This window comes from Epinephelus fuscoguttatus, linkage group LG10 (assembly GCF_011397635.1).
Source record: "Epinephelus fuscoguttatus linkage group LG10, E.fuscoguttatus.final_Chr_v1".
Taxonomy (NCBI): Eukaryota; Metazoa; Chordata; class Actinopteri; order Perciformes; family Serranidae; genus Epinephelus; species Epinephelus fuscoguttatus.
Window position 1 is genome coordinate 5,611,836 of NC_064761.1, and position 14,486 is coordinate 5,626,321.

Consider the following 14,486-nt stretch of genomic DNA (forward strand, 5'->3'; position numbering starts at 1 on the left):
GAAAGAGGGAGGAGAGAAGGCGTGGAGTGGGTTTTACACACATCACACCAATCAAATGAGCCCCTCTCCTCGCCCTTAAATGCGCCACGCGAAGGCGTAATGAGAGTTTACTCAATTCGCCATGGCAGAAGAGAGCAGCAGTGTCAGACAGCCAAACTTCTCCCAGGAGGAAACTGATGTTTTGGTCCGGGAGGTCCAAGCTCGCAGTGTCCGAATATACGGAACTGCGAGCAGACCTCCACGGGCTGATGATGCAAAGGTAGCCTGGGAGAAGGTCACCACAATTGTAAATCAATGATGTGTTTCTCTCATGCGTGCACACTCTCTCTTTCTCTCTCGCAGTCTCACTCTGTTTCTTTTCTTTTGACTTTTCTAAGATGACAGATGCTGAATATATACTATATATAATATATACTGAATATATATACTATCTGATGCTGTGGCTGTTTGTGGTTGGCTGAGAGGGATGTGAACTTATTAGTTTGCAGCTGTGTTAATCAAATCAGGTTGGGTTTCCATTACGCGTGCCAAACGTGACAAACGGTACCAATCCCCTTTGAGTTTTAGTTAGTTTAGTTTAGTTTATTTACTTTATTAATCCCCCTGAGGAGAAATTCAATGTTTTCACTCTTGCTTGTCAATTACACACAGGTCCAAAAGACACACACACAAACAGGACCTATACATGCACAAAGTGGAGAGATGTCAGAGTGAGGGGGCTGCCCTTGGTGAGGCGCCCCAAACGGTTGGGGGGTTCGGTGCCTTGCTCAAGGGCACCTCAGCAGTACCCAGGAGGTGAACTGGCACCTCTCTAGCCACCAGTCCACGCTCCATATTTTGGTCCGGACGGGGACTTGAACAGGCAACCCTCTGGTTCCCACCCCAAGTCCCTATGGACTGAGCCACTGCCGCCCAGTGACATCAGATGTGACGGGACAGTCGATATAGAGATACATTTATGTGCTGATTGCAGATAGTTGCATTGAATAGTGTTTTTTTGGGTATTTATTGCATTGTTAATGTGCCTGACATTCTGGAAACCTGCCTGTGAGGTTTTGGTGACGTGTGCACACTGTCCACCTTTCAGCCAAACTTCGGCTTACACCGGCTGCGCTCCACCTGCGCTGACAGTAGACCTGGTTTCAGACGGCGAGCTTTTAGCGCACCTTCGGCGAAGCCTTTTGGCACGAAACTGTCACTGCACCAAGCTGGATCTGTCAACACCTCCCCCTGCTGCGCCGCCACTCCCATCTCAGCGCACCTCGGTCTGCCAAACTACCAAACTGAGCGCGCCTCGGGTTGCTCTGCTCGAAACTAGCTCTGCGTGGGGTTCGCCACCCTGTGCCGTGCCAGGAAACTAGAGCCCATAATCAGCACAACAAAGTCCTGTAATTCCAACAAACACTTCTGCTTTCTAACAACTTACTTTTGTTAACCTTGTTGCAATGGTAGAGATGTGTGTAACTACACCAAGACATCACTGTTGGGTGTGGTCATAGGTGTAAAAAAACACACCTGTGACCACACACCACACCAGTCAGAGGTGCAACAGACTGGAAATTTACAACCAGAGAGGGCATCGCTGGAATGAAGCTCCTCTTAAATGTAAACTGTACCAGCCTTGAATTATTTTTTACTGCCTAAACTGCCCAAACTAATTACATTGCAAACCACACAATATTTCCCTTTGCTATAACCTGGCTCAGGAAGGGACTATACTTTAGATCACATCATGGAGTGTGCATTTAAAGATATGTTTTTGTTCAGCCACAACAGAAATATAAACCAAACTGGAAACATGAAACAAAATCACTGGATCTGTGGTGCATAAACGAGAGAAAGATGTACTGTGGGAGTGTTTTATTTTGCAATAAACACGTGGAAACTAATTTAATTCTAAAGTCATTGGAGAGTGGCAGAATGAAAGGAAATAGGGCAGTAGTGAAGAAGTATTCAGATCTTGTACTTAAAGGGACATATCACCTTTAAAATCAAAAATACACTCAATTTTTTATTTCTTAATTTCCCTTTAACTGTAGTAACTGTATTCCCTCTCTCTAATTTAATGCAACTAATTGGCACTCAAAGCACCAAAAAAACAGTTTAAAAACTAAACAGCAATGTCTCTTTCCAGAAATCACGACCTGGTCACTCAAAATAATCCATAGACCTTGTTGTGAGCAGTTTCATGTAGGAACTGTTTTCTTTCTATTCAACTGTATCACCCAACAGAAGGAAGCATGCATCTACTGCTAGCTCACTTAGCACCACAGAGCTAGCTGCCGAGGAGGATGCCATTAATAATTACATCTCACATTGTTAGGATCATGAGCCTCTCGTCTGTGAGTAAATGCACACTTCCTTTTGCAGATGATACCGTTGGTGGGTGTAGTTCAGTCTATAGTTTAGTACGGTATAATGATTGGATTATTTATTTTAGGGATAAAGAAATTCTACTATATTGATCCATTGATTCCAATTACTGTGTTTTCAGTTCCTCTACTGACCAGTGGTGGAATGTAACTAAGTACATTTATGTTAGTACTGTACTGTACTTGAGGTACTTTTATTTTACTTGACTATTTTAATCTCATGCCACGTTTTACTTGGACTCCACTACACTTCAGAGAAAAATATTCTACTTTTTACTCCATCACAGTATTTTGATAACTTTAGTTACTTTACAAATGAGATTTTTGGGCACAAATCATATGAAAATATTCAAGTGCATCTGAAATGATTAGTTGACTGATTAAAAAATTAATTTGCATCTATTTTGATAATCATTTAAATCATTTGGCACAAACTGCATTTCAAGAACTCAATATATGATGTAAATGTTTCTTAATATGTGTTTGCCATCAACAACCAACACACCAAATCACACACAAACTGCAAAAAAGGTCGACATGCAAACCACGTCTCTCCCTCTCTCTCCCTCCGTCGCCCTCTCCATCTCTCTCTCATACAACACACATACATGGTCCACTATACGCATCATTACAACATCATTTGAAACGGCAAATCTCCACTGACTGGATTTTTACAGCCCCAAACATTCCATATTTTGTGTCATAATGAAAGCCAAGGCTGGTGCCATGAAGTGACTTAAATGCATGTCCTACCTTTGGAAGAGTTGCAAGCAGCGACTGTTGGTGCTGAACCTCCTAAGGACAGTGTCCTTCCACTCAGTTGTACACTTTCTGGTTAAGTCCCTTTCAAGCGTCAGCTGAACCAAGTGGGCCTTTCTTTTGTGGAGCATTACGAGTCTGTGGTCCGAAAATATGTTTCTCAGGGTGGAGAATGAGTTCTCACACATGGCTATGGAGGCTCCAAATGTTAAAGCATGTTTGAGAGCAGTAAAAACACTGGGCACTGCAGTGAGATGCAAGTGGTATTTGGAGATGATGTGCTGTACAGTCCATTCCTCCTCGAATGGCTGCGATTGTTTAGCAACCTCAGGCTCCATCTCAAAAACAGGCAACCATGGAAAGTCCATAATGTGTTTCACAGCTTTCACATCCAGAAATGTGTCACTTTCTGGGTTCAGTGCAACAAGTGCATGGGCCAACTCCGAGTTGCGCTTGCTGAATCTGTCGTCCATTTCTCCAAGTACTGAATCAGTAGTGTTGTAGTACAGTGTCTTCCAGTTCTGCTGTGTCATCATCATCCTTGTGTCCTGTGGTTCCCACAACGACATACCTATCCATATTTGTGGCCGCTTGGCACCTCTTTTTGGAAATTATGGGTCTCAGCGAGGTGCTTGCACACAGGCTGTTGCGCTAGCTACGATACTTAAACCTGTCATCAGGACAGTGTCCTCTCTATGAAGAATCTTGTTTGATGGATCCAGCAGGGCAAGAACTGCATGCACCAAGTTAGCATATAATAAGGTCACATTAACACCAGGATAGTCCGGGGGACTTGTTTCCATTGGGCGGGGAATGCCAAAAAATTTCATAGCTTTATTTGGTTCAGTTCACTTTCACACTGCACTTTTTAAAGCGGACCAAACCACCTGGACAACGTCACGCAGTTACAACAGCTGCTTCTTTGGGGTGGTATTACCCAAAACGACCACTGAAGAAATAAAAGCATGAGGAAGAAGAAAACCCAGCTCATCGATTGGCCAGGACCGAAAATGGAAATCCATTCCCTTCAGCCGGCTTGGTCACCACAAAAACAATGGAGCCCATATATGACCATATATCAATAAGCTCCTGCACCTCTGCACTACTCCACGTCTGCCCACGAGACATTTTCCAACTTTTTCTTTTTTACCTCTGCGTCTCCTGGTTTGCATCGTTGGCTTCGTTATTTTTCTACCCAGAATGCACTGCGCTCTACGTCACTTCCCCTATTGGTTCACTTCCTCTCTTTGGTTCACTGGATAGTCCGTTTGCATTTCCCACTGTAAGCAAACTGCACCAGGGTTCACTTGCAAGTGAACCATCCCCCCAGTTTTCAATCTTCTAAGAATCTAAGAATCTTCGATGTGTACAGTCCAGCTTCATTTAGCTCCACCAAAACAGTGTCTGTTAATGTCTGTGCATCACCTTTAACAGCAGTTGCTATGGTTAGCAGACGCATCCAGTGTTTGAGACCTGTCATGAACGCTAATTGCTGATGGCAAAAACAAAATGCTGCATCGGCTTTGATGCTGTATTCAAGCCAGTCTCGGTTGTGATACCAGGCAGGGACAAATGAACGCTTCCTTCCGCTGAAAATGCTGGCATTGTACTGCTGTAAAACAATTTGGTTGGGCTGGTCGGTCCCAAAGTCATCCATGGGTGCTATTCCACAGGTAGCACTTAATGCTATAGTTGGTAATGTTGGAGAGCTAGCAAGATTTGAAAGTGGCACCTCCTCTAAGCTCCCCTTCCCCTCCTCCCCCTCCCGTCAGTGCTCCGTCCAAAGCCACGCCCCCACAAACTTGAACGCGCATCCTGCAGTACACTGACAGAGAAGCTAACTGTCTAACATCATCAGTCCAGCTATTCATGATGCTGTCATATGGTTCACACTGACAGCATTATGAATTGATGACTGACACATGTCACCGCAGTAATGGCGCCACCGCAAGATGGCAGCATACACAAATCGCTCGCCGAATTTGTCTATTGGATAAAGGAGATACCCCACCATAGGCTTATCCAATGTTAAGAAAACGGTTACTCTTCCTGTCTCCTAAGTGGGCGTGGTTAGCTCTCTGAGACGGACAGGGCTCAAACAAAGTTAACTTTCTCTTGATCTGTGCGGATGAAAAATGCAGCTTTAGTGTCAGAATGTTGGTAAGATGTGTAGCTTGTGGAAAATGAACCCAATATTTACTTTAGTGACTATAGGGCGAAAGAACTGACCACAAATTGTGATCACATTCATTTTCCTCATTGACGACAATACATTCAGAGCTGCCGCAAGTCTTCTACAGGGGCATGGCGCTGATGTCACTGAATCAGGAAGTGAGCTGAGTGGGGTATCTCACTTTATCCAATATCTCTGGCAGGACGAGACATGAAGGCATCTGATTGGTTCTTTCCATTCAGACCGAGAGGCAGGGATTGGTCAGAGTTTTTACAGGCCTGCAGCTGCCACAGAGGTTGAATTTTTTTCATTCCTTTTTCTGAACACATTATGTATTGATTACTCTCAGGATGGAAGGACCATTTTACCCAGTATAACAAAAAGTGTTTCTGAACAGGATTACCAACTATAGCTTTAAGCTAGCAGGTGCATTGCTAGCTGGCTCTTGCTCTTAGGGGGCAGCAGTGCTGTGGCCGGCCGCATTTGCTCCCTTTTCCATAGATGGTGCTTGAGGAAGCCTTGAAGAAGCAGCACCGTGTAACCACTTTCTTATATCCGTTCTCCATTCGAGGTGTTATTTCAGACCGATAATAACTTGCTCTTGCTGTGAAAAATGCTTACTGACCTCTTGACGTAATGGCAACAAATCAAACCAGTAGGTCATAGGTCAAGCATTGGACCAATGAGCATAATCCCAGAGATGTGATGCAAATATAACCAACAAATTGTGTTGTTGTTTTTTTTATTATTATTATTTTTCTTTTTTTTTTATTTTTTATTTCGTTAAGATAATATACATTTACAGTAATTATTAAAATACGAAGTTGCACAAAGGCTTGCCCTGCTTGTGGGTGAGTTACCACCCATAACGCTGACCCTGTAGCTGCACGAGGCCCAATGTGTTCTGTGATAAACTGCACATTTTAGAGCGGCCCTTTACTGTCACCAGCCCAAGCCACATCTGTGTAGTAATGATGTTTAATCAGCATCTTGATATGCCACACTTGTCAGGTGGATGGATTATCTTGGAAAAGGAGAAGTGCTCACAAATACAGATTTTAACAAATTTGTGACCAAAATTTGAGAGAAATAAAAGACCTCAGCCTGTGAAAAATGGGAGCAAAAACAAGGTTGTATTTCAATCTGTTGTGACTAAAGTTCTAGCAGAGTAAAAATTATAACATTTTGCTTCTGAATTATAGTGGAGTGGAAGTATTAAGTGGCATTAAATAGAAACAAGTACTTAGTTTAATTCCATCACTGGAGTGGAAGCATAGCCGTCACTTGGACCAGGTAAGATAGATTTGAACAAGAAATGTAATTTGTGGTAAAAAAAATATTTCCTGTGTCTCCTCTGAGTCCCTATTTTGTAGTTTTCTGAGAGTTTATTATTGAGCAATGTGGAACCATTACACTTAATGTTTATTCATACCTAATGAGCCGCTGTAAAGTTTAATTTGTGTCACTACTTGTGTCTGTGAACCATTCCAGCTACACTTTGTGGTTTAGTGAACTGAAGTGTCTGTGGCTTTTGGACAGAGAGTCGTCTGTATAATCTGTAGCTGCGGATGCTGCATGTAACCCAGCAGACTACTCCCTGTCTGTATGTTAAATTAGGCTATGGCTGTCATTTTAATGCCCTGAAGCTGCACGTTGCTCATCCTCGAACAGGACCAGGAAGCATCGTCGGGCGCGTGCAGCATCTGGAGGACCGTGCGCGTTCACGCGCCGCGAAAGAGAGGGGCGGGAGAGGAGGAGAGTGGCAGAGAGAGGAGGTGAAGGGGGGGAGAGAGAGAGAGGGTAATGAAAATGATGGCGACCGATGCAGAGGAGATAAGAATCCAAACAAGCCCCTGTCCCATCCCCGACAACAGTCTCAGCACTCTGTCCATCAAAATCACGCGGAAAAACCAGGATAAACACTGGAAGTTGCGCTTTATTTACCTGCAGTGCTGTGAGTACCGACACACAACACGACGTTCAGAGCCAAACACCGGCACAGGCTTCACGAGCCCGCTGAGGAAACACTGACAATGTGTCTGCCACATTAGTCTGACCGACATTAGCTTTCTCACCATAGAATAAATGCACGTTTATCTTATTCTTGAAGAACCCGACCTCCATTTAACGCGGTATGGAGGGGGTTGGGGGTGGGGGCGGACCGGGATACAACGCACGCGAGGACAAACATGAAGAAACATTGGAAAATAAATAAATAAATGTTGCTTATACTGCAATAAAGATACTTAACGTTACCTTACCTATTATCAGTGAATCCTTTGAGCATATCATTTAATTCGGCATGCATTTAACAAACCAAGTAATGCTTATTTATTTCAAATTTAACCCTTTTTTTGTTGGGTTTATTTACAAATAGCCTATTAAACTATTTCTCGTGTGAACTGTTACTAAAAGTTAACATTTTATTTAAGTAACGTTAAGTGCCTCTTGGATTTGCGCTACAGGTTTGTAAAGCAAAATAAAATTAAGCTGCCTTTTCTGTTATGTTCTCCAACAAGCTAATGTTTCGCATCATTAAAGTATAGTAGGCTACTGGCCTCAGTGACTAGTGTGGGCCATTTAAAAGTCCCATATTATGAAAAGTAGCCTATGATTACAATGTGTATTTATAATGAAGCAGGAATGCCTCTGGCTAATATATGAATACTTTGAAATATCAAAATGCTTAGTAGGCTACTCCAAGAAATTAACATGGTCTGTATTCAGAAAACGTGCCTTTAAATGAGCTGTCAAGACTATAGAAGTGAGCCTATCCCAGCTGACACAGGGTGAGAGGCAGGGTACACCCACCAGACTATTGCTAGGCTTACACTGACTTTTTTTATGACTTATATCATGACACTATATTACACTGGTGTAATATAGTGTCATGATATAAGTCATAAAAAAGTCCGTCTGACTTTTTTGACTTTTTATGATACACCATAGGCAAGGCAGCTGTATTTGTATAACACTTCATACACCAGGACAATTCAAAGTGCTTTACAGAGCAATAAATATAAAACATACCAAAGGATACATATTTACAATACAAGAGGAAGGAGAAAAAAGATAATTACTTTCAGTTAAAAAGAATAAATTAAATTAAAAGTAGCAAAAGTGCAGACAAGAGGTGCAAAGAAAAAAAATTGATTACTTAAAATCTGAAAAAAAGTTTTAATATACTTTTGCATTCATTACAGGGTGGAGTAGGCAGTCTGTTTTTAGCTTTGACTTAAAAGTTGTCAGAGTCTGGGCTGTCTGACATCATCTGTGAGATTTATTCCAGGTTTGTGCTGCATGATAACAAGATGCTGCTTCACCATGTTTTGGTCTAACTCTTGGGATGGTCAATAGGCCGGCCACAGATGTCCTAAGGCTCCTAGAAGGTTCATATGTCACAAGCATGTCAGATACATTAGGGCGCTGAACCACAGAGTGATTTATACACAGGCAACAAGTTTTGAAATCGCTTTTCTGAGTGACAGGTAGCCAGTGTAAGGATTTTAGAACTGGACCAATGTGGTCATATTTTCCTAGTTTTTGTCAGGACCTGAGCAGCAGCATTCTGAGCAAGTTGAAGTTGCCAAAGAGCTTGTTTTAAAGGCCTACAAACAGGCCATTGTCGTCATCTAATCTACTGGAAATAAAGGCATTTGTAAGCCTTTCAAGGTCTTGCTTTGACATTATTCCTCTGACTCTAGCAATGTTTTTTTAAATGGTAGTAGGCAGATTTGATGTGGGTCCAGGATAACACCAAGGTTGGTTGCTTAACTCTTAGTTATTATGTCGGTCTTGAGAAGATGTTGATGCATCTAATCATAGATTTGCTCAGTAGAGTGCCAAAGACATTCTACAGATCTATAATAACCTGATGAAAGCAATATGAATATTTGCATGTCATCTGCATAATCATGGTAGTCGACTTTATTAATTTGTATGATTTGGCCTGATAGAAGCATATAGGGATTAAACGAGAGGGCGACCCTTCATGTTAAGGCCATCTGCTCTGACTTATAGTTACTAATTGAGACAAAGTACTTCCTGTCATGAAGATATGACTTAACCCTAAGGACAGTTCCAGAGAGCCCAACCCAGTTTTCTAGTCTCTGTAACAAAATTGTGTGGCCCACTATAGCAAATCCAACAGCACTAAAACAGAGATTTTGCCTGACTTGGTGTTCAGGTGAATGTCATTTATTACCTTAATCAGTGCAGTCCCAGTGCTGTGATGGGGCAAAAAACCTGACTCAAAGTTATTAAAGCAATTGTTCAGCTTTAAAAAGTTGCCAAGTTGCTGGTAGACAACTTTTTCAACAACTTTACTTGAAAATGATAAGTTAGATAGATAGATAGATAGATAGACAGACTTTATTGTCTGTCACAGTGTGACAGAAATTCATCTGTGACAGGCTCATAAGTACAAATACAGAAACATTAAAACAACATTAAAAGCACAATACCAAAGTATACAAACAGGGGCTGTTAAAAAAGCAACATGTGTCTATTTCTGGTTGTTCAAAGTGGTTATTGCAGAGGGGATGAAGGATTTTTTTGTAAATGTTTTTCCGGACCAGTGGAACCTTACAGCGTTTCCCTGATGGCAGCAACTGAGAGCAGTGGTGGAGGGGGTGAGAGGGGTCTTCTGTGATCATGGTGGCTTTCCTGATCACAGACCAGCTGTGCAATTCTGAAAGGGGAGTTTGTGGTGATCCAGTGATTTTGGTGGCCTGGTTAACTATGCGGGAGACTTTCATGTGGATACCACCTGACATGTTCCACGTACTCAAACACCATTACAAACAAAGTACCCCCCCTCATGGCAACAGTACTCCCAGATGGCAGTGGACCCCAGCAGGATAATGCACCATGCCACACTGCAAACATTGCTCAGGAATGGCACAACGAATATGACAAAGATCTCAAAATGTCAATGAATGAATGAGTGTCTGTGGCATGTGTCATTAACCCATCTCATAACCCACTGGACTAAATGGATCTGCCACCAACACTGGTGCCAGACACCGCAGGACACTCCCACAGATCCTGTGTGCATGCCTTCACAGGTCAGAGCCAAGTCTGATCCAAGGAGATCCCACCTTGAATTAGGGGTACATCTGGGGTACCGGCACATCAAAAGTATCCATGTGCAGATTGGGACCAGGGAAATTAAGAAGCCAGGTCGACACCTTAATGGTGTTTGAGTGGGTGGAACATATCAGGTGGAATCCACATGAATGCCAGAACCACTTCACCTGTCAGTGCTTTAAAGGGCCAGTGTGTAATAGTTGGCATGGTTTATTGTCAAATCTGAATCTGAATCTGAATATTCTACCCATTAATATGTTTATGTAAGTGTATAATTGCTATAAAATAAAATTTGTTTGGTTTTCGTAGCCTTATAATTATGCTTTTATGTATATCTATATATATATATATATATATATATATAGCAAGGGCCTTGCTTTAGAGAGGTCGCCATCTTGTGCCTCCATGTATGTAGGGCAGACCGAGCGGACAATCCAGCCAGCCAGAGAACGCGTTTCGCGTGTATAAATGAACCAACGAAGACAGCGGAAGGAAGGAAGAAGGAGGAGGAAACAGCAGAGAGTGTTAGTAGTTCGTCGATAGAGAGTAGTGAAAAGTTTTTTTAGTTATAAAGTTTGCGAATGGACCACACTTACCACGCAACAGGAGAGAATGAACCCGAACCGTCATCTGTGAGGAAAAGAAGACGCAACTTCACTCCTTGTGATGCACTCTCTGCGGCGCTTTCCCTCCTGATGACATATCTCCCCAACGATGGTAGCAGTAGCGCCTAATCCCATTCTGTGCAGCAAAATGGGAGCGGAGGATTCAGCCTCTCTTCTCGCCCGCTCAGCATCCAACACATTGAGTTCCTCATCTGTATGCTCCAGCTCAAACAGGTATGGCTCTGGGTCTGTGTCCGCTACAAGAAACTCTTCAAAATATTAAAAAATAGATATAGGTATTGCTAGGCTAAATAAACAGTTGAGTTTTGTTTACAGGCTATGTCTGTGCCTGCTCACCGGTGTATCCCTCCGCAGATCACAGCGCAGGACGTACTGAAAATTTTAGTCTTATGTCAATAACAGACAATAGGATAGCAGTGATGTTACTCCTATGTACCCTGCTGATTGGATTCAGTGCAGCTAAAACCACCGTTTATTACTGAACAGTACAGGTTACTGTTGGCCGTAACCACGCCAAAACAACCAACAAACAAGAATTTAGCTGTAACTCCAACTGTGCACTGCTGCTCTCTCCTCCAGCTCGCTCATACACACACCAGCACGCACACTCACACAGCCCTCATTCCCGTCACACTCGCACCCCGCCCCCCTACCTATACTCATTCAATCCCAAACATGCCATTAACTCACACAACACTGACATTATAACAGAACATTTACTGCAGGGTAGCGACCCAGTGGTGAGTATGGTAAGCTGTCAGTCAGTGTGCGGGCTGGAGATTGGTGGAGCAGAGAATCAGAGAGGGAGGGCTGCCCCGCTGGGTACTGTAAGTGAGTATGTGTGTATGAAGTGTGTGTGTTACGCTAGAAGAGTCAGAGTTTGGGACGGAGTCTTTTACCCCCTGGAGTGTTACTGGAGTTTTTGGAGCGCTCAAATAAACGGGTCTTTTTCCCGAATGCTACTCTGGTCTCCTGCTCGTGAGGGATTCATTACAATATCGTAACATGGTTTAGATTTCTAAATAAATATTCACCTCGTCGTTAGATAGACCTACTCCTGAAAAACTTGTGTCTGCGCAAGGCTTTTGGTCCTACAAGGCCACCGTCATTTGCCCGACGGGAGGGGTGAGCGAGTGAGCCCTGCAATCTAGAATTTGACCACTGATGTCACTGTTTTCAACCCATTTTACACACTGGCCCTTTAAATGTTTTGGCTGATCGGTGTATATCATCAAATGTAGCTGGCTCTATAGCCTAGAGGTTAGTGAGGTTATAGCTTGAGTCCCTGGGGTGACTGAGCCAGTTGGGAAATTAAGTTAAAATAGTTATCAAGTGAATGATTAAAGTTCCCTCCAATCCCAACAGCTGCTATTGAGGTCCCCTTGAGCAAAGAACTCAGACTCCATTTCCTCCAGTCATTGTTAACATTATTACTAACACCTGTGCTTTGCCTACTTTCACAAGTCACAGTGTCTGCAGTGAGAAAGAACTATGGTTGTAGTGTTGCAGTTTTGGCTTGTGGCCGAGTTTTGGGTTTGGCGAAAGTAGTAGCACTCACTAAATTAAAGCTAATTACGTTATTTTAGAGCTATTTATACCTGTGGTGAAGGTCAGCTGTTGCACTTTTACGCATACCAATAAGTGATCAGATAGAGCATTCTCAAAGATCACTGTTAAAGATGGCTTATTGTCTGTAAGGAATGGTATTGTGGTTTAGTCACTAAAGTTCTCATTCAAAGTTGAGTTCACCCTCAGAACCACTTGGAGTTGGAGTAATCCATGCTGGAATTGCCTCTGGGTCTCCATGAATTCTTTCCCAGATTTGTGCAGTTTGCCCTTGGGCTGCTACTAAGGATTATTTGCATTGCAGATAAATGTACTGAATATCTCCATTAATCCATTACTCCTTTTGTCTGTAAAATGCCAGACAATAGGGGAAAAATGCCAATCACAATTTCCCAGAGCCCAAGATGATGTCATAAAATGTCTTGATTTGTCTAATTATATCTGGAACCCAAAGATATCCAGTTGAGTGTGCTATTTTACTGTGTAAGACAAAGAAAAGCAGCAGTTCCTCACGATTTAAGAGATGGAACCAGTAAATGTTTGGCTTTTTTGTTTGAAAAGTGACTCAAATTATTTGAATCTATCAGCATTCCTGCAGATCCTTAAAAAAAGCCAATGAATATGTAAATCTAAGAATAAGGCCTTCATTAGTATTAAAATTATTACTAAAATCTTCATGATTTTAGTAATCTTTTTTTGTTTTGATGTTGCATTCAGGGCTGAAACCGGAAATCATCTGTGTAAACTATCTGCATTGAGGCTTCATTGTTTGTTGCACTGTGTTTTGTACCAAGGATTATTGCAATGGCACAACGCGCTTATACTGTGGACAGGTGACGTTAAGAGGATGTGTCAGACTTCCATGCTCCCCATGATCTCCCCCGTTCATCCACCGGCAAATGTCTGAAGGGAAATCCTGAGACCCCTGCAGGTGAAGGAGCGTGGAGTGCCAGGCAGCACAGAGCGAAGACAAACTCCATACAACTGGACAAACTGCACAAATTGCGTTGACTCAAAGCCATCTGAAAATCGTTAGAGATTCCCTTTTAAAAACATTGCAGCATTTTGTTTCCTGTGTTTAAAACTGAGCTAACCTAAAACCATGGAAATTTAAGTGTTGCAGTCAGTTTGTTAAAGTCTGAGCTTCATTCATTAGTATTATTATCAGTCACAGAGTCACACAGACACAGTTGTGGCAGTTTCTCTATTAAGGAAACCAATTCATTGATCATGTTTCCAGAGATCTGTCTTATTTTCTCTTATACTGTATATTTACTAATGCTCTTTAATATAGAGAAGGTATTTCTTATCTGATGATTCATTATTTGATGGATTAATCGATAAAATACAGTACTGGACTCCTAAAATAATCAATAGCTAGAGCCCTGGTTGCATTGTAAAATCTCAAAATAACTGCAGTCATCCTCCTCCTTCTCCGCTTATCTGGGTCTGGGTTGCGGGGGCAGCAGCCTCAGCAAAGAAGCCCAGACAGTCCTCTCCCTAGCCACTTCTGTCAGCTCTTCTGCGGGAACCCCGAGGCGTTCCCAGGCCAGCCGGGTGATGTAGTCCCTCCAGCGTGTCCTGGAGCGGCCCCGAGGTCTCCTCCCGGTTGGACACGCCCGAAACACCTCCCAAGGGAGGCGTCCGAAAGGCATCCTTACCAGATGCCCAAACCACCTCAACTGGCTCCTCTCAACATGGAGGAGCAGCGGCTCTACTCCGAGTCCCTCCCGGATGTCCGAGCTCCTCACCCTGTCCCTAAGGTTGAGCCCAGCCACCCTGCGGAGGAAACTCATTTCGGCCGCTTGTACTCGTGATCTCATTCTTTCGGTCACTACCCAGAGCTCGTGACCATAGGTGAGGGTTGGAACGTAGATCGACCGGTAAATTGAGAGCTTTGCT

The 14,486-nt window shown here is 42.9% G+C and overlaps 1 protein-coding gene across 1 annotated transcript in view; it reads left to right on the top strand.

The window, feature by feature from the left end:
• Nucleotides 1-7,069: 7,069 nt before the first annotated feature.
• The window catches only part of si:ch211-51h4.2 (uncharacterized), a 142,946-nt gene continuing 135,529 nt past the window's right edge, over nt 7,070-14,486 (top strand). Inside the window, exon 1 of the mRNA XM_049588059.1 lies at nt 7,070-7,258. Within this exon, the coding sequence (XP_049444016.1) occupies nt 7,108-7,258 (151 nt within the window). The 5' untranslated portion in view covers nt 7,070-7,107. The remainder of the gene's footprint in view (nt 7,259-14,486) is intronic.